The 20,174-nt window shown below is 38.7% G+C and overlaps 1 protein-coding gene across 1 annotated transcript in view; it reads left to right on the top strand.

The window, feature by feature from the left end:
* Positions 1-20,174, top strand: part of LAMC1 (laminin subunit gamma 1) — a 200,308-nt gene that overhangs the window by 169,204 nt on the left and 10,930 nt on the right. The window contains exons 14-22 of the mRNA XM_007937662.2: positions 2,333-2,578; positions 3,072-3,225; positions 4,643-4,785; positions 7,111-7,289; positions 9,270-9,426; positions 14,546-14,751; positions 15,138-15,217; positions 17,973-18,110; positions 18,961-19,105. Of these exons, the coding sequence (XP_007935853.1) occupies positions 2,333-2,578; positions 3,072-3,225; positions 4,643-4,785; positions 7,111-7,289; positions 9,270-9,426; positions 14,546-14,751; positions 15,138-15,217; positions 17,973-18,110; positions 18,961-19,105 (1,448 nt within the window). The remainder of the gene's footprint in view (positions 1-2,332; positions 2,579-3,071; positions 3,226-4,642; positions 4,786-7,110; positions 7,290-9,269; positions 9,427-14,545; positions 14,752-15,137; positions 15,218-17,972; positions 18,111-18,960; positions 19,106-20,174) is intronic.

A 20,174-nucleotide genomic window follows, 5' to 3' on the forward strand; every position in this document is an offset into this window, starting at 1 on the left:
CCTGGAGGAAGTGCAGCCAGAATGCTCCTTGGAAGCAAGAATGGCCAGACTTCGTCTCACCTATTTTGGTCATGTTGTCAGAAGGAACCATTCCCTGGAGAAGGATGTCATGCTTGGTAGGGTGGAGGGTCGACGAAAGAGGGGGAGGCCTTCAATGAGATGGATTGACAAGGTGGCTGCGATGATGGGATCAAGTATAGCGGGGATTGTGGGGCTGGCGCGGGATCGGGCGGTGTTTCGTTTTGCTGTGCATGGGGTCGCTATGAGTCGGAAACGACTCGACGGCACTTAACAACAACAACAACAACAATGGTTAGTTCAGATGTAGGAATGTACACAAAGTTGCTAAAGAAGCAAAGAGAGAAGGGTACCTCTTCCAGTGGGGAAAGGGAAGTTAATGAAAACTCAGGCTAAAAAAAAATTGTGTGTAACTTGCCCAAAGTCATGTAAGTAGTATAGCCAAGACTTGAACCTAGATTCTAGAGTAAGACAAAAGCATAACCTAGCTGTAGTTGCCAAATGGTGTTTGGAAGTGAGACCTTCTCATGGCCTACCAGGTAGCTCTGACTTAGTTTTTTCACCAGATTTAAGTTCATTCAAGCAAATCCAACCCAGACCTTTGATTTCCTCCCTTTTTCTCTAACCCTAGCCCTGTTATGTTCCCAGTCTTACTTATCTCAGTAAGTATACAGCCATCTACCTAGTTGCTTAAGCTAGAAACCTAGGGCATATCCTTGATCCTCTTTCTTTCATTCCCCAGAAGCAACCAGTCAGCAGCTCTTACTGATTTTATGTCAAGTCTGGAGGCTTTTTGCCACCTCCACTGCTCTAACCCCAGTCCAAACCAGTGTCCTTTCTCACCTGGTAATAGCCTCCTAATTGGTCTCTGCTTCATTCTGCTCCCCTGCAGTCCATTTTCCACATAGCAGACAGACGCATCCTTTTAACATTTAAACATGATCTGCTCACTTCCAATATCTTCCAGTTGCTTCTCATTGCACTTGAATTTAAATCCAAATTCCTTACTGTGACCTACATGGTCCTAGGTGAGTTGCCTCTCACTGCTTCCACAAGCTCATCGTGCTTTCCCTATTCTTTCCTCAGATCTTAACATGGAAAACAGTGTTTCCATTGTCATCACTCTCACTCCATCATTCTATCATGTTGCTCTCTTATGTTTCATTTTTTTTACACTTATTCCTACCTGAAATAATCTTATTTATGATGTCTGTTTCTCCTCCAACTATAGCGTAAGCTTTGTGAGAATAGGAAAGTTGTCTACTTTAATCATTCTGATGATCTAGAATAGTGCTAATATATAGTATATACTCAGTTAAGTATTTGTTCAATGAATAAATGAACAAACAGGGTTTCTTCATAAATTTTAGGCTATTCGAAGCCTTATTGACTACAAAGCTGTTAAAAACTCAACTTGAGCTAATAATGGTAAGGAAAAGTGGAAATGGAATTCTAGCTTTTTCTCTGTTACTGGCAAACATTTGGCTATAGACAAGTTACTTAACCTCTCAGTTCCCTTAGTTCTGATAGAAGCAGGTTACAATTGATGATCTCTAAGTTCTTTTCTAAAATACTGATTCTGTAGTAGTCAACACTGTTCAACAAGAGCTAGCACATGTCTTTGATTTCTTAAGAGAATGGTCCCCCTCACCCTGTCGTATGGAAAACTCCTTCAGGTATCCAGTGCAACACTTCATCATTTTCAATATCATCATCAAAAAGTCCAGCATACATGAGTGAACCATCCCTCTGGAATGGAAAAATTAATAAACTTTGAGCATTTACAAAGCCCTTTTGACACATTATTCCAATTGATCATTAGAAGAATTGAAGTAGGTAGACTACAAGAAACCTTGGTTGCACAGTGGTGGTTAACTACTTGGCTGCTAACTGAGAGGTCAGAAGTTTGAACCCACCAGCCATTCCATAAGAGAAAGATGTGGCAGTCTGCTTTCGTGAAGATTATAGCCTTAGAAACCACATGGGGTAGTTCTAGTCTGTCCTAGGGTCTCTATGAGCCAGAGTCGACCCAATGGCAGTGGGTTTTTTTGTTGTTGCTGTTAGGCAGACCAGGTGCTATCTTCCTAATAAGGAAACAGAGCCTTGGAGAGGTTAGAGACATGTCCAAGGTTACTACTGGAACTGAGCCAGGACTGTGTCCCAAGTCCATTGTCTCCTATACTGGTACCATATCCACTGTACCACAGAGCACCACATCTCCTCACACCTGATGGTTGGGCTGGACTGTAACCAGTGATGATTTAGCACCAAATATGTCTGAGCTCTTTCATAGCATCACATTGTCTCCCTCTAGGTAAAAGATGTGAGCTTTGTGACGATGGCTACTTTGGAGATCCTCTGGGTAGAAACGGCCCTGTGAGGCTTTGTCGCTTGTGCCAGTGTAATGACAACATCGATCCTAATGCAGTTGGAAATTGCAATCGCTTGACAGGAGAATGCCTGAAATGCATATATAACACTGCTGGCTTCTACTGTGACCGGTGCAAAGATGGGTTTTTTGGAAACCCCCTATCTCCCAATCCAGCAGACAAATGCAAAGGTAAAATCAGCCGCTGGTCAGACTCTGTCACAACTGCATGTTTTTCTTGAGCATTTATTGTGCAGTCTCAAAAAAATTACCATTCACTGTCTATATGATAGACATTATAGTACGCTATAATAGAAATATAGTACAAATATTTACACAATTTAAACTTTCTAGTTTTTAATGTAATAGGTACATTAAAAGACTAAAAAGAAACAAAGGAAATTAATTATAATAACATTTTATTTAATAAAATATATTCAAGTTAATGTCATTTCAACAAATAATATAAAATTTATTAATGAGATTTTTTTTAAGTCTTCAATATGCACTGTGAATTTCACATCTACAGCACATCTTAATTCAGACTGGCCACATTTCAAGTGCTATGTGTCTAGTGGCTACCATATTAGCCAGTCCAAGTCTAGAGAATCTATTTTCAGTCTTTATATTTTAGTATTTCTGTCAAGTAATTGCATCTTTTTCTGTCTCTGCCTGCCTGCCCTAGCCTGTGATTGTAATCCATATGGTACTGTGAGGCAGCAGAGTAGCTGTAACCCTGTGACTGGACAGTGTGAATGTTCGCCTCACGTGACAGGCAGGGACTGTGGCACTTGTGACCCTGGATTCTATAACCTACAGAGTGGGCAAGGCTGTGAGAGGTGAGACATTGACATTGGTGGAAGTAATTATTGCTTTTATTTGTTGTAAGAAATGACTTTTTACAAGTTATATATGTTTGTTGACTTTCTTTAAGAAGTATTTGAGTGCCTAATAAGACAAGACACCCTTTAGAGGCAGTACTGGAGAGTTGTACTTAAAGTAATGGGAGAGAGGAAGAGTCGAGTACAATGCCCTAAATATGTCAGAATCACCAAAAGAACATTTTAAAAATACGTACTACAAAGTCCTCTCCAGAATGCTTCAAATCAGACTTTCCAGGGGTGCAACTTGGAAATTCTTGGTTTCACTTGGTCAGGAGGAATACATTTGGCATTTCCTCAAAAATTTGAACATAAACTTACCATACCAAAAACAAACAAACAAAGTCATTGCTATCAAGTTGATTCCAACTCATAGCAACCCTATAGGGCATAGTACAACTGCCCTATAGGATTTCCAAGGCTGTAAATCTTTACAGAAGTGGATTGCCACATCCTTCTCCTATGTAGCAGTTGGCGGGTTGAAACCACTGACCTTTCTGTTACCAACCAAGCATTTAACCACTGCATCAACTAGGGCTCCTAAGACTTAACCATATGACCCAGCAATTCCACTTACAGGTATATAGTCCATAGAATTGAAAGCAGGCCCTCAAACAATACTTGTACACCAGTGTTCATTCCAGCACTATTCACAATAGCCAAAAGGTTGAGAACAACTCAGACATTTATCAGCAGATGAACAGATAAATGAAATGTGGTGTTTACATACAGTGACATATTATTAGCCATAGAAAGTAATGAAATTCTAATACTACAACATGGATGAACTTTGAAAACGTTATGCTAAGTGAAATAAGCCAGGTAAAAAAAGACAAACATTGTATGATTCCATTTATATGAGTTACCTAGAATTGGCAAATACAAAGAGACCCAGGTAGATTAGTGGTTACCAGGGGCTGGGGGAATAAAGAGGGAAAATTATTGCTTAATGGGTACAGAGTTTCTGTTTGGGGTGATGAAAACTTGGAAATGGATAGGATGATGCTTGCACAATATTGTGGGTGGCTGTAATTAATGCCACCGAATTATACACTTAAAAATGGTTAAGATGGCAAATTTTATGCAATTTATATTCTACCACAATTTAAAAAGAAAGCTCTTGGTCAGTTCCAGTCTAGTGCCAGGTTGGAGAGCCACTGGCATTTTAGTAATGTTTACATGGGTTAAATCAGAAAAAGGAGTTCTGAATTAGAACTGTTATAAATAACTTGAGCCTCGGGGCTTAATGACCATGAACATTCTGTGTTTATCACCTTTCTAATGCAAATTGTATCGGTGTTACTGTGGTGGGGGAAAAAAAGTTTTTCTAAAGTCTGCTTTTTCTCCCTTGAGAAATGTCATTGTTCACTTTCAGGTGTGACTGCCATGCTTTGGGTTCCACCAATGGCCAGTGTGACATCCTCACTGGCCAGTGTGAGTGCCAGCCAGGCATCACCGGTCAGCACTGTGAGCGGTGTGAGGTCCACCACTTCGGGTTTGGACCTGAAGGCTGCAAACGTAAGGGGTGTTGGTGGCAAATAACTTTACCAAAAAACTGGTGTCATGAGGGTTGGTGTCACCCAGAGCAGTAACTTATGATGTCATCACCTCCCCTCATGGAACTCCTTCTGTACCAGACTGTGCAGAATCCTTAGTAATGTTTATCATCAATTTTAATCATAGACTAATATGTGATGAGTATAAGTGTAGATTGCTTAAATGTAATATTTCTTAGTTTATGTGAATAGGAACCACAGAATTGTTTTGTAAAATCTTTCTACATTGAATTGCAAAATTATTAGTTACTACATTATTAGTAACTGAGCAGAAGACTGTTTTGATTTTTCCCCTCCTTTTCCTTTAATTACTAATTCATTCTCAAAAAAGTTAATTGATATAAGTTCACAAATACTAATTACCTACTATAGTATTATAGCTAAAACCCCAGAAAATTTGATAAAATCAGCAACTATAAAAAACACCAGCAGCAACAAAAGCAGTAGCACATTCTTGTAGTGTGTGCAGACAGAATTACATGATTCCAACCATCACTATAATTGATAATAATGACATCTCTGGCCAAAGTACATTAGAAAGTTCAAAAAGTAAATTTGCGTAGAGTTTTATCCTTGTAGGTATTTTGATAACATGTAAGCTAGGCTTCCAAAAAATGTTGTTTTTATGACTAACTACTGGGATATTATTAGAAAAAATAATGAATTTCTGCTGAAACACTGCACAAAAATTTCATAGATTGTCATTTTGATGTCACTCTCTCTGACAGTGTCACCTGATACGGTCTATGGCTCCCACACTAGGGATGCAACTGCCAAAAAAGTAAACCAAACCCATTGCCGTAAAGTCAGTTCTGACTCATAGCAACCTTACAGGACAGGGTAGAACTGCCCACATAGGGTTTTCTAGGCTGTAATCTTTAAAAAGCAGGCTGCCACATCTTTATCCCTTGGACCTGCTAGTGGGTTCGAACCATAGACCTTTTGATTAGCAACCAGTTGCTTAATTCCTGCTCCACTGAGGCTTCTGTGGAACTTAAGTCTCCCCTAATTTCAGTTGTATCTATAAGTCTAGAAAGGACTTTGACAGCACTTCATTGTAGCCAGACCTGGCTTTTAGGTAGGGCTGAATCTAAATCATCATAGATGCTTTATTAAAAACTCAAACCAAACTCACTGCTGTCCAGTCGATTCAACTCATAGCGACCCCTCCTTGGGTTTCCGAGGCAGTATCATTAAGGAAGTAGATTGCCCAATCTTCCATCTGAGGAGTGGCTGGTGGGTTTGAACTGCCAGGCTTCTGGTTAGCAGTCAGATGCCTTAGGCACTATGCCATATTCTCCCCTAAAAATCTGGAGCTCAAGAGCACCTCTGGTTTCTTTGCAGCCACCTTATTTGTTTCCTTTAATGGCATTTCTGATTCTTAATTTTTTTCAATCTTTTATTTTTCCAAAGAAAGTTCTCCCTTTGATTACTGAGGTCTCCCAGCATGGTTAATGAAACTTTTTTTTTTTTTCTATCATTCACGTTCTTAGTGCAGATAAGAAACAGTGAAAGGATATTCTGTTCACAATGTGTTTGTTGATTTATTGGCTGCAGTTGCTTCCCGCCCTTAGAACCCTTTGGTACTCAAAAAACAAAACCAAACACACTGCCATAAAGTCCATTCCAATTCATAGCGACCCTTCCTTGGGTTTCTGAGGCAGTATCACTACCGAAGTAGATTGCCCAACCTTCCTTCTGAGGACAGTTACGTATAAACATCTGCTTCTCCTTGGCATAAACACTTGCCTGGAATTAGGTCTCAGAACAGTTTGATTTTTTGCTGTCTGAATTTCTTCATTTCGCCTGTGGAATATAATCCTTAACTCACTTCAGAGAACAGAGAGAGTAAACAGACTAGAAAATAATGCAAAGTAAGCATTAGCATTTGGGTTTTCTAGTCCTGTAGAGGGAAGCTCTGGTGTCATAGCACCTAAAGCATTTGACTGCTAACCAGAAGGCTGGCAGTTCAAACCCAAGTAGTAGAGAGATGAAGGTACAGGAGTTTCTTGAAGTGTGAAAAGGGCACAGGTTTGTTTAACAGAGTAATTTCTGTATCAAATACCATGAAATGTGCCCCAAAAGATAGGCATTTTACTTTACAATTTACTTTTGCCTTAGAAATTTCTGTCTTCTCTGTTAAGCAGACATAACCTTTTAAATTCTTATAAATGGGCTTGTTTATTAAAGGGTGTCTACTTGTGATGGTATAGTCAGCTTTGTTATCAATCTGAGTTCAGGGGTATAAAAATGCCCTTGTCTTACTATGTATGCTTTCCTTTTATAGCCTGTGACTGTCACCCTGAGGGGTCTCTTACACTGCAGTGCAAAGATGATGGTCACTGTGAATGCAAAGAAGGCTTTGTGGGAAATCGCTGTGACCAATGTGAAGAAAACTATTTCTACAATCGGTCTTGGCCTGGCTGCCAGGAATGTCCAGCATGTTACCGGCTGGTGAAGGATAAGGTAAGCTCTCAACAGTGCATTCATTCGTTTAGCACACATTGAGCACTTACTGTGTGCCAGGCTCTGGAGAGAGAATGATGAACAAGATAAATATGATCCCTGCTCTCAAAGACTTTTGTTTCAGTTTGGAGACAAGGTTTCCCTTGCTCATCAGAATTAGAGTATTCCTTTGAAACCTTCGTAAGCCGAAATGATGTAAAGTGAAAACTTTTTTGAACATATCGAAAATCAAAAAAAGTAACCTCTACCAAATCATACCAAATAACATATAAAACCTAAAATAACAGTAACATACAGTGTTCACAGACACAGTCCAAAGCTATGGCAGCTTGATGCTGAGATACTAAGTGTAGATCTTGGGGATGGAGCTTGGTGACGCCGCTCTTGCTGCTCAGGTTGCACGCTGCCTCTTTAATGGTTCACTGCAAAACAAATGCAGAATGCTAGTTTTGCTTTTTGCCATTTTTCATAAAATTGAAAATCCTCTTCACATTTCTTTTGGATAGCAAAAACAGGTACTAATGTAGGTCTTTTCATAAAAGCGAAGTGGCATAAAGCAAACTTTCAAAAAATGGAGGATACCTGTACACAAAAAAAATACTAATTGCATTAAATGTCACATAGAATACAAATTGAATAACTAAAGAGGACTAATTTACATAGGATTTTCTAGGGGAGTTCATTTCAGGTGAGATCCTAAGGATGAGAAGGAGTATGTCAAGTGAGAAGCAATGGGCAGGTTGTCCCAGGCAGAAGGAAAGTGATGTACAAAGGCCTCAAAGCTGGAGGGTGACTGGAGTGTGCTGGATCAGGGAAGAGTGGTATGTGGTAAGACTGGAGAGGTTGGTAGGGGCTTGTAGGACCATGTTGATCATAGTAAGGAAGTTAGATTTTATTTCAAATCCAATTAGAATCCACCAAAGAGTTTTAAGCTAGGAGATCCAGTTTAGCACTCTAACTGCTATGTGAAGAACGATGATTAGAAGTAGCGAAATATGGAAGCCTAGATTGGATTGGATAAATACATGTGGGGGGAACAGTCAGAGTAGGCAAGTATAGGGAAAGAGAAGAATCAAGAATGGGTCTTGGGTTTTTGGTTTAAGGTAAATGGAGGGGTTATTTATTGAAATGGGGATGACTCAAAACAGACTTAAGGGGGAAAAAAATCAAGAATATAATTTTGGATGTGAAATTTGAAGTACCTTTCAGAGGAAAAATGGAGACATCAAGAAGACAGTTTAAAATTCAGGGAGAGGTTGAGGCTGGAGAATCAGCAGCATGTCATCTTTAAAGTCAAAGAATGATCCTGACCATTTTTCTTTTGAAGCCAGAGAAATAAAAATTGCCCATGATTTCTATTTAAAAGAGTACCCATTACAAAACTCAAAATCATTTGGAGGCAAAAAAAAAAAAAAAAAGAAGGTGGGGACCAGGTTTGCTGGTCCAATAGAGCCTGGTGTAACCACTGAGACTATGGCCCCTAGCTGCCCTTCAGGTCTGGAATTGAACCCACAACTGTGGTTTCCAGCCAAACAGAGTACAGGCATGTGAGTTAAACATTTACCTCAAGTAGACACACGCCCTGGAGAAAACAATCATGGGAGAAGGAAGGGCTGCTTATGCACAGGGAGATAGCTCAGGGTGCAGAAGAGTATGAAGGGATGGACACTGGGAGGAGGTAACTATGGGGAGGAAGTGGGAGGGGAGCTGCTGCATTGTAAATTTTGGTCAATGACATGAGACAAAGTATATGTGAACTGCTGTATGAAAAGTGAATTTACTCTGTAAATCTTCACCCAAATCCTAATTAAAAAAAAAAAAAAGAAAGAAAGTGAAGAGGATTCAAAGCACTTTGATGAAGATCAAAGACTGCAGTCTTCAGTACAAAAAAATAAAAATAAAAGAGTACCCATGCTGTCCCTGCAGGAGATACAGTTAAGAGTGTCCTACTTGTCTCTTTTCTCCCATTGTTATGTTTAGGTTGCTGATCACCGAGTGAAACTGCAGGAATTAGAGGGTCTCATAGCAAACCTTGGAACCGGGGATGAGATGGTGACAGATCAAGCCTTTGAAGACAGACTTAAGGAAGCAGAAAGAGAGGTGATGGACCTTCTTCGTGAGGCCCAGGATGTCAAAGGTACACAATTGAAGTGGCTAGCTTCCACAAGACTGCCAGTATTTAGACGTGGTTTATAATTCAAGGTTAATTAGTGTGCTTTTAAAAAATTCTCGCTCAACTTCTAAACTATTTGTAGAATATGAATTATTTTATTGTTTTTTAAGCAGTATTTTAAAAAAGAACCTGTCAACTTAATGTAAGCATAAGATAATTCTCTTAATATGCCAAAATGTTTAAATTCCATTTAAACCAATCCCATTTTATAAACCTATCCCATTAGCAGAAAGGTTCCTGGGTTTATGGTGCAAACAGTTTACACTCAACTATTAACCTAAAGGTGGGTGATTTGAACCTACTTAGCAGCACCACAAAAGAAGGGCCTGGCAATCTGCTTCCATAAAGATTACAGCCAAGAAAACCGTGTAGCAGCTCTGTTCTGTAACACATGCAGTCATCATATTGGGATTGACTTAGAGATGCCAGCAGCAGAGCATCCCATTACAAGACATTTTTAAATAGTTTAAAAAATGTTAAAGGCACAAGGGAACAGTGGCCTCTGTGACCCTGAGAGCAGCAGAACTAGGTGATTTCTGGCTGTCACTGCTGACCACTCTGAATGGGATCACAATAGGAGATCCTGGATGTAGAGTGGAAGGAAAATATGGAACCAACTCAAAATCATAAAAAAGACCAAGCTTACTGGTCTTACAGAGACTGAGACTTGGGTCCTTAATCACCCTCCGGGCCTAGAACTGAACTCAACCCTGTGGCTCAACTTTTAATCAAATGATAGACCTATAAAATGAACAGTAATACCAGAGAGGTACATACCCTTTGGAACAGACACCCGTATGAGCTCAAAACAGCAGCATTTGCCCAGGGAAAGCTCAGAAGGCAGGAAGGGATAGGAGAGAAGGATGAATGGAAATGGTAACCACAGGGAGGAAGTGGGAAAAGTGCTGTTACATTGTGGGGATTATAGTCAGTGTCATGAAGCAAAATATATATGACTTGGTGAAGACTACTTTGCTCTTGAAACTTTCACCCAAATGACGATGAAAATAAAAAAGTGTGTTAAGCCTCCACTCCCCCCAAAAATTAAATGTATACATTTTTAAATAGAAGCTGAACTTTAATTTTCTATCATTCTAGTGAGTGAGAATGTATTTTATGCACTACTTTATTTCCTTAGAAAGAACTCAGTGAAAAATTGTGGTCTTCAAGTATGGAATGAACAGGTTCTGAGTATATAACACTTGGCCTTTAGGAATGTAAAGATTAGAAATTAATACCCACTTATGAAATTTCTTGTCTAATGAGCAAACATGTTAATAATGGTCTGTAAAAGTAGGTACTTAATATATTAGGTACATAGTTAAGGTCCTTTGCAACTAGATAGATAGCTTTTCTGAACATTATCTGTTGAGACCTGCCAATAAGCAAATAAGAGATTGATTTAAGATTTAAAAAAATTAAAAAATATATTTTTTTAATACATTTATGGACTTTAAAGCTTAGGAAGTAAAAATAAGTTATTTTAGATAATTGACTAGCTTTTAAAACTCACTTTAAAAGTTATTTTTGAGAGGGAGAACAATGTGGAACAAAACTCAAAATCAGATTTTGGAGAAAAAAAAAAAAAGGTGGGGACCAGGTTTACTGGTCTGATAGAGCCTGGTGGAACCACTAAGACCATGGCCCCTAGCTGCCCTTCAGGTCTGGAATTGAACCCACACCTGTGGTTTCCAGCCAAACAAAAGACAGGCATATGAGTTGAACATTTACCTCAAGTATAGATACACTCTTTGGAAAGAAGAACAATCATGGGAGAAGGAAGGGCTGCTTATGCACAGGGAGACAGCTCGGGGCAGGAGTGTATGGAGGGATGGACACTGGGAAGGGGTAACTATTGGGAGGAAGTGGGAGGGGAGCTGTTGCATTGTGGTAAACTGTGGTCAATGACATGAGACAAAGTATATGTGAACTGCTGTATGGAAAGTGAATTTGCTCTGTAAATCTTCACCCAAATCACAATTTTTAAAAAAAAGTTATTTTTGCTCTGTGCATTAAACTTTTTTCTAAACAAGTCCTTTTTCACACTTACTAGGTGCCTCTAAAGAGCTCTGGTGGCAGAGTGGTTAAAGCATTTGGCTGCTAACCAAAAGGTCAGTGCTTTGAACCCACCAGCTGCTCCATGGGGAAAGATGAGTCAGTCTGCTTCCATAAAGATTTACAGCCTTGGAAACCCTATGGGGCAGTTCTGCTCTGCCCTGTAGGGTCACTGTGAGCCAGAATCAAGTCAGTGACAGTGGGTTTAGGTACTTATAGTATGCCAGGTATTTTGCTAAATACCAAGAATAAAAAGGTGAAAAAAGTGGTTGCTGTCTGTCTGAGGTTATTTTTGCTTTGGCGCTTTCCATCATTGACATTCCAATGTACACAGACAGGCATAGGAAGTATGCACGAACATTAGTACACTTTGCATACAATGATTGACTTCACTATTGAGTTTATGAATCTACATTCATTTGGCAAGACTCTCTTATAGTGCAAGTCAACAAAATCTATATATATTGCTTATTTTTGTTGTAAATATGTTTGTTATATAGAATTTTGCTTTTACAAATTATTGAAGTATGAAGTAAAGAAGTAACTGGATGTATCTGTTTTTGACCAGTTTGTTACATTTTTATGTAAGAGTCCAGAAATTGTTCTATTAGGCAAATTTTTAAAAATGGAAATATAAAATGAGGGATTGATAGCCTAGTTTAATTTTTTATTTTGTTTTTCAGTTTTCTTTCTTGTTACATCTGAAATCTTAAACATAGATTAAGGAGCCCTGTGGCTCAGTGGTTAAGTGCTTGGCTGCTAATTAGAAGGTAGGAGGCTCGAACTCATCCAGCAACTCTGCAGGAGAAAGACTTGGAAGTCTGCGCCCATAAAAATTGCAGCTTCGAAAACCCTATGAGGCAGTTCCACTCTGTCATTTAGGGTCACTATGATTGAAAATCAGCTCAGTGGCACCTAACAACAACATACATCCATTAAGAAGAATTTAAATGTTTCCTGGTCTACTTAAACAACAGTGTTTCTTTGTAAGGCCATTTTTCAGCAACAGCTTTTGACAAGTGTTGTTCCATTAATGTATTCTCTTGAAACAGCAAATTCACATCTGTCTTGCCATATACATTGGAGGATCGAATGTATGGGTGTCACTCTTAAGTACTTCTAAGTGCAGCTGAGAGCTGACATTTGGCACACAGCTCCAGTGCAAGGAATGTCGGTCAGCCAGCATTGCCACTCATCTAAGTTCCAAGCATCCACACACAGCCCCAATGCATACGGCTTCCTTCACCTCCAACTGTCACCCACTTTGCTCTGTTTAAGCAGGTGGTTCTGTTGGATGGAAGCTGTGATGGAGCCCTGGCTATCATACCTCTCCTTGAACCTCGTGGGAGGTATAATGCATAATGGGCTGTTGCTTCTAATAGCTCCGGCAGCAGTGTAGTGAGCCTGGGGTTAAATTCCAGTCCCGCTAAGGCTCAGTTGCGGAGTTCTGGCTCACCTTTCATACTTAGGTTGAAATTAGCCAAGGATGAAAATATCTTCATAATGATTTATCTTTGAATACTATTCCAGAATACTCATTAATACTTTAAACTTTTGATTATTCTACATATTTGAAAGGAGATTATTTGGTGCAGTTAGGTCTTGCAAGTAGACACTTAGAATTGGAAGGAATTCGAAGTGATCTTACCAGTTAGGTTATCTATTCTCTATTCAGATATTACTTTTTCTTTAAAGAACTGGCTGGAGAGATGAATGAATATTGCATTCTCAGAGGTATAAAGGGAAAACTCATTGCCATTGAGTCGATTCTGATTAATAGCAACCTGTAGGACAGGGTAGAACTGCCCCATAGGGTTTCCAAGGCGGAAAATCTTTACGGAAGCAGACTGCCTCATCTTTCTCCTGCAGAGAGGCTGATGGGTTTGAACCACTGACATTTTGGTTAGCAAACAAGTGATTTAACCACTATACCACTAGAGCTCCTTTGTCTAAATGGAAGGGGCTTCTATAACCTTATTGGAAGCTTATGCCTCCAAAATCTAAATTATTTTCTATGATTTAAAATTGTTTTTACTCTTTGTATTTTCTTAAACATACTCAGATTGTCAAAGAATTATTTATGTACTCCTCAAAGCAAAGCCACTGTTTAGGCAGGAGTTGGGCAGTGTACAATGTTTCCAGGTGTGTTTGATTGTCTTACTACTACTTTGATTATTTTCCTACATTAATTTTTGTTGCTCTTCACTTTTTACATTTCATGGGAAATTTAGACCACAACACTGATCCTTATACTGAAATAGGAATCTGGTCAATTTATAGTAGGACACTTAATGGCTCCAGTATGTTAGCATAACCTCATGATATGTGACAGTTTTCATGATGACGGGCTTATATGTACATGGATTTATATTTATCTTTTGATTTATTAGGACCTAAATAGGAGGTGTTAGTTGAATGGGCATAAATACTCAATAAGAGTTAAAGAACTATTGAGAAATCAGAGGTTGATTTGAAAGACATTACATGGAGATACTGGAGGTTAGGGATGGGGGCAGGATTCTGTCATTCAGTTTAAAATACAAATGAGTATAATCTGCTAGACTTTAATGTCTATTTTCAGCTGAGTGTTTTTCTAGTTTTGAAAAGTGTCCAACTCTCAGGACTGGCAGTGCTTTCAACAACACTGCCTTTTTATCATGAAGTTTAGCTTGTGCTTGAAAATCAAAATCAGTCTTTCCTTTAGTTAAGTATTCCTTGGATATCTTCTCTTTGTTAATCACTACACGAGACTAGGGCTATAGTAGCAAATGAGAAAGAGGAGCTCACTGTCAAGTGGGACACGCAGGAACATGCTTGTAGAACACTGTGATGAGTGTAGCATGATCTTGGGTTAGTGAAACTAATGAGTTCTGCTTGTGGCTTAGCAAAAACTTCGCAGAAAGATACCATGTTTGAAAAAGTAAAAATAGGTAGCATCTCCCAGTATAAGCAGCTGCCTCAGATTGCACGTGAGATGATGTGTGATCTTTAGGTAATTTACGGTCTGTCTTCTACATTGCTGTTGTAGATGTAGACCAAAATTTGATGGATCGCCTCCAGAGAGTGAATAACACTCTGTCCAGCCAAATTAGCCGTTTACAGAACATTCGGAATACCATAGAAGAAACTGGGAATTTGGCTGAACAAGCACGTGCCCGGGTGGAGGGCACAGAAAGGTTGATTGAAATTGCATCCAGGGAACTTGAGAAAGCTAAAGTTGCTGTTGCCAATGTGGTAAGTGATTGGGAGAGTCTGAGGTGGGGAAGTGGGGAGGTGAGGGTCCTGTGACAATTTAAAGCAAGAGTGTTATTGGCAGTGGAATGCTTCTTCAGCTAAATTGACTCATTGCATCTTTTTATTTGTCCTTAAATATGGAGCAGGAAAGCCATGTTGCTCATAGTCATGATGAAATAATTATCACAAACTAGATAATAACAAAAGGACATCTGGCTTCTTTCTTAAGCTTTGTTCCTTATATGGCACCAGACAATTTAATCTTCCTTTACTGAAAATAGAAAAAATCATCTACAATCGGGATGCTGATGTTAAGTAAAGATCTTGTTATTAAATTTAAATACTTTAGTTCTTTGAGATAGGTGCTTTATTTATTTCCTCTCCAGTCAATCACTCAGCCAGAGTCTACAGGGGACCCAAACAACATGACTCTTTTGGCAGAAGAGGCACGAAAGCTTGCTGAACGGTAACGTATTTAACCATTAAATTATAGCTTTCCTTATCATGCATACATGGTGTCCCATCCCCACAAGCAAGCACATACTATAGAACCCCTTTTAGCAAAGTGTGGTCTCTTTTGGAAATGTTCTCAGCCATATGTATACTCTTCTTCTTGTTACTTCAAACTTAGAATGTTTACTTTGTATATTAGAATATGTTGGCTTAGAGAGAAATTGTATTTGCACATCTCAGAGGAAATCACAGTATTTTATTTTATTTTACTTGTAGTTTGGGTGAAAGTTTACAGAGCACAATAATGACCAGAATTACTGGTCAGATGAAGTCTGGTGAGACTCCCAATACTATGGCCCTGAAATACATTCGGCGCCTGGAATAAAACTCACCCCCAGGGACAGGCTCTCAGCCCAATGGTTAGCAAGATGTACACGCAGACCACTCAACCCAAGATGCCGCACCCACACACTCAATGGTAATACATCCCCTAAAGCAATAAACCATGGGACACCAAAGGACCAACATTCAAACTGAGGAAATGCAGGACAAACAGGAGTGCATAATTATGAGGGGCACAGGGGGAGGGTTGCAGGGTAGGGAGGGGAGGAGACTGGGTTAGAGTTGGACAAGGTAAATGGGGAATGAAAGTAAATGTACACGTGACTTTGAATGTAAAACAAGCTCTTAAAAAAAAAAAAAAAGGTTCAGATGGAAGAAGACATAAACAGCAAGAAGAGCCTAGAGATTTTTTGGAAAAAAAAAGACAAGAAGTCTTCACACATATCAAGCAAATTGCACATTTTTCAAAATGTGGTACTGGCTTTCTTCACAAACAATAGAAAAGGTCTAAGAGAAAATCAGACTATTGCGAAATTTAATATATGAGAAAGATGGCATTTCAAATTATACAAAAGAAATATTCAATAAATGGTGCTTGAACAATTAGGAAAAAAAGAAAAAGCTTACAAAGCAAATTAGTTTTCCATTCATCAACTTATACATACTTTGTTTCATGACATTTGTTAGAATTTCCTCAGTGTAACAGCGCTCTTCCCTTTTGCTCCATAAATTCCCTGTTTCCATTCATCTTTTCTCCTGCCACTTCCTGCTTTCTGAACATTGTTTTTGGGCAAATGCTGCCCTTCTTGTCTCCTGTGGTTGGTTTGTCTGAGGAGTAACTTCCTCCCTGGTGGTGGTACTCTAGATTTATTTTTCATTTGGCTAAAAGTTGACCCCTGGGGAGTGGGTTCAGTTCCGAATTTGAAGGGTATCTAAGGGTCACTCACAGTCTTAGAAGTTCCACAAATCTCTATTAGACCAGTTAAATGTGATCTTCTTTAACTCATATATAACATGTTAGATTTTTAACCTCAAAGCTTTAAAGTTGATAGTTTAAAAAAAAAAAAACTCAATTTATTTATTAATTTTTTAATGAAAATGTTGACTTTTCAAGAGTCTTAATAGAAAACATGTATTGATCCTTAGTACATTTGAAGGGAGCTCTGGTGGCGTAGTGTCTAAGCATTTGACTGCTAACCAGAAGGCTGGCAGTTCAAATCAGCCGAAGAGCACAGATCATTTTCATTCCTGACATTTTTTTTTTTTCCCAAAAAAAGACTTTTAAGTATAAGGTAATTTCTTTAGAACACTTTACATTGTACAGGATATCAAGCTAAAAAAAGTTGTTTTTAAAAATAAAATTGCTTGAAAGTAGGCTCCACGAAGGCAGGCATTTTTGTGTGTTTTAATCACTGCTAAAGCCCCAGTGCTTAAAACAACTACTGACATCCCATAGGTTCTCAGTGATGTATGTTGAATACATTGCAGAACAGTTTATAGACCTTATTTACAGTTGTGAGTTACGTTTGACCCAGAGATCATGGGTGCAGGGTGCTTAAGTAAGCCTGGTGATAGAACTTCAGCCTTCGTGTCCAGACCAATTACTTTGGTTTCTTTGTTTAATATCAGTCTCTTATTAGTCTGTGTGAATGTGAATGTGTGAGCTGAATAATCTAGGTCATGAAACATTCATGATTTCATAGCTGGATTTTCTTACTGGAAGAAGACAGCTGAAAACATTATAGAAAGCTCCCAAGAGTAGATTAATTATGGTATGCTTCACACAAGGATTGTGAATGAAAATATATCATTCCCAAAAGATTAGCCACATATTGCAGTGTGACACTGTAATACGAAATTTTAAAGTTGAAATAATCCTTAGCAGTTACCACAGCTGAAATGCATTGTTTGACTGGAGCCCCGTGGACATATCACTGCCATTTTGAATTGCTTTTCCTGGCCGGGAATTAGTTTGCATGTGAAGGGTGTACTCATGAGAAGTCTGAATTGCCCAGGTTGAACTAGACTAGCAAATAGCTAAAGATTAGATCTGGGATTTGTGTTTTGACTAGATAAGGGGTTTCTTGTTAGCATGCAAGGTTTTATTTGTAAATTATTCTTAAATGATCATATGTAAAGGTAGTTTTCTGAAGAAATGTAAACATTTGCCCCTGTAAATTTCATACCATTACTTTTTTGGGGGAGGGGGGATATACCCTTTTCCCAGTTTTTAGTGCTGTTCTTAAACCCATCCCCACTGAGATGATCACAAAATTCCAAATTAATGCGGTTTTCCAATATTTGTATAACTGCCCAAGTTCATATATATATAGAAAGAGAGAGAGAGTAAAGTAAGTTTTTACTTGTTTTTCAATGAGATGATTCTGCTGCTTCATGGTTTATTTTTTTTCATTTATATTGTACAGCCATAAACAAGAAGCTGATGACATTGTACGAGTGGCAAAGACAGCCAATGCTACATCAACTGAGGCATATAATCTGCTTTTGAAGACATTGGCAGGAGAAAATCAAACAGCATTTGAGATTGAAGAGCTTAATAAGAAGTGAGTGTGATTTAAAGTGGTTTATAGCCTTTAAAATATTCTTGTAAGTAACAGCAGTTCAGTGAAAACTTAAATGCTGGTGGATTCACAGCTTGCATTCATGCAGTAAGATTTCTTTTGTTAATCATGCTTTTGAAACGGTGCAGTAATTGGAGCAGGGGATGCAGAGCCACTGAGATTTATTTGATTCAATCACTAAAACTGCCAACAATGGTAACAAGACTATCCATGACACTTAAAATTCTGCATAAATGAAAAAAGAAAAGTGTTATGGAATAAGTAGAGATGATGTCCTTGAGCTACAAATACTTAAAGGGTGTCTAAAATAAAAGCATACAGCAAATCTTACCTTATAAATGTGATGAGATGAAATGTAAATTTAAGCTAAATGTTAGTATTAAGTAGCATTTTAATGTGGTGCTTTCTTTGAGGTTTTGGAAACGTGTCATAGTGATACAACCCTTCTGGGACCCCTGGGACATATAGCACCCACAAACATTTTCATCCTGTCAGGTATCTTATGAAGCTGTTATCCTGATTATAGTACGTGCTACCACCTGGGAAGGACCTGCATGAATCTGAAGAAACAGACCTCACTCTACCAATCCTACCACCAGAGTCCACCTTGAATATGTGTGTCCCACATAATTGTATCAAAATCCATATTACCTCAAAAAAAAATTTTCCCTTGATTTCAATATGCCTTCATTACTGAAGACACATGGTATCAACAAAATTCAAAGCAAAAAATAATTCAGTTATGAAAGGGTTAAATTAGATTGAGTTTGATTTAAATGAAGATGCTAAAAGCAACTAAATTACTCATGAAATGACATCTTTTTCCCCTTAGATATGAGCAAGCAAAGAACATTTCACAAGATCTGGAAAAGCAAGCTGCCCGAGTACTTGAGGAGGCCAAAAGGGCTGGTGATAAAGCTGTGGAGATCTATGCCAGTGTTGCTCAGCTGACCCCTGTGGATTCGGAAGCACTGGAGGTAGGGGGCAGATAGCCTACGTGCATAAGGCTGTTGTCACTGCTGTCATCCATCACGGCTTGCACCACCAGCCCCCAGACACACATTCACCAGTTTACCAAACCAAACCAAACCCACTGCCGTGGAGTCGTGTCCGACTCATAGCAACCTTTCCTTGGGTTTCCCAGGTGGTATTTCTAGGGAAGTAGATTGCCCAACCTTCCTTCTGAGGAGCGGCTGGCAGTTTTGAACTGCCAGCCTTCTGGTTAGCAGTCAAATGCCTTAGGCACTATGCTACCAGAGCGCCCATCCTCCAGCTGGTTCACTGGTTAAGGTGAGTTCTTTTCTAAATACGGTCATAGAACTTTGAGGTAAAGAATCCTATAATTAAAAACATTTAAAAACCAATGAGTTCTTTAGTCATATGAATGATTACTTCTAATATAAAACCAAATTGTCATATATTTAGATTACTAAAAGCAGAGTGTACCAGACCCTTACTTCCTGCACTGTCTGGCAGAGAAATAAAAGAGAAGGGTTTATATGAAAAGACTGGATCAGAATGCTTTGGGGCAGGTAGAATATTTTAGGGTTGGTGGGATTTTTTTTTCATATCTGTCCTCATATCAGCCTTTATATAAATGTGTAATTTTTACATTAAACTTGAAATATACTAAACTTCACTTCTTATATCTGATGTACTGACTGGAATTTTACTATGAAGGTTTAGTTCTCTCCAGACATACATACTGTGAGTTCTTGCATGTGAAATTTGAGAATAGGCAAAACTCATCTATGATGATGAAAATCAGAACAGTACCAGTTGCAGTGCTGGAGAGGGTAGGGGTGGAGATTCACTGGAAGGGAGTACAGTGGAACTTTCTGGGGTGATGGAAAGATTCTGTATCTAGATGGGGGGTTGGTTACATATGTGTATTCGTCAAAACACATCAAATCACATACATGTAAGAGCTGTCCTTTTCACTGTGTAAATGAAAAATGAGTGTTAATTTTTTAAAAAAGAAAAAGGTTGAAAAAATCGTAACTGTTGGTATTCTTTCAAAAATGTCTAGTAAGTGTTAACTGCTAC

Source organism: Orycteropus afer, unplaced genomic scaffold (genome assembly GCF_000298275.1).
Source record: "Orycteropus afer afer isolate SDZICR_OR568_19922 unplaced genomic scaffold, OryAfe1.0 scaffold00043, whole genome shotgun sequence".
Classification (NCBI taxonomy): domain Eukaryota; kingdom Metazoa; phylum Chordata; class Mammalia; order Tubulidentata; family Orycteropodidae; genus Orycteropus; species Orycteropus afer.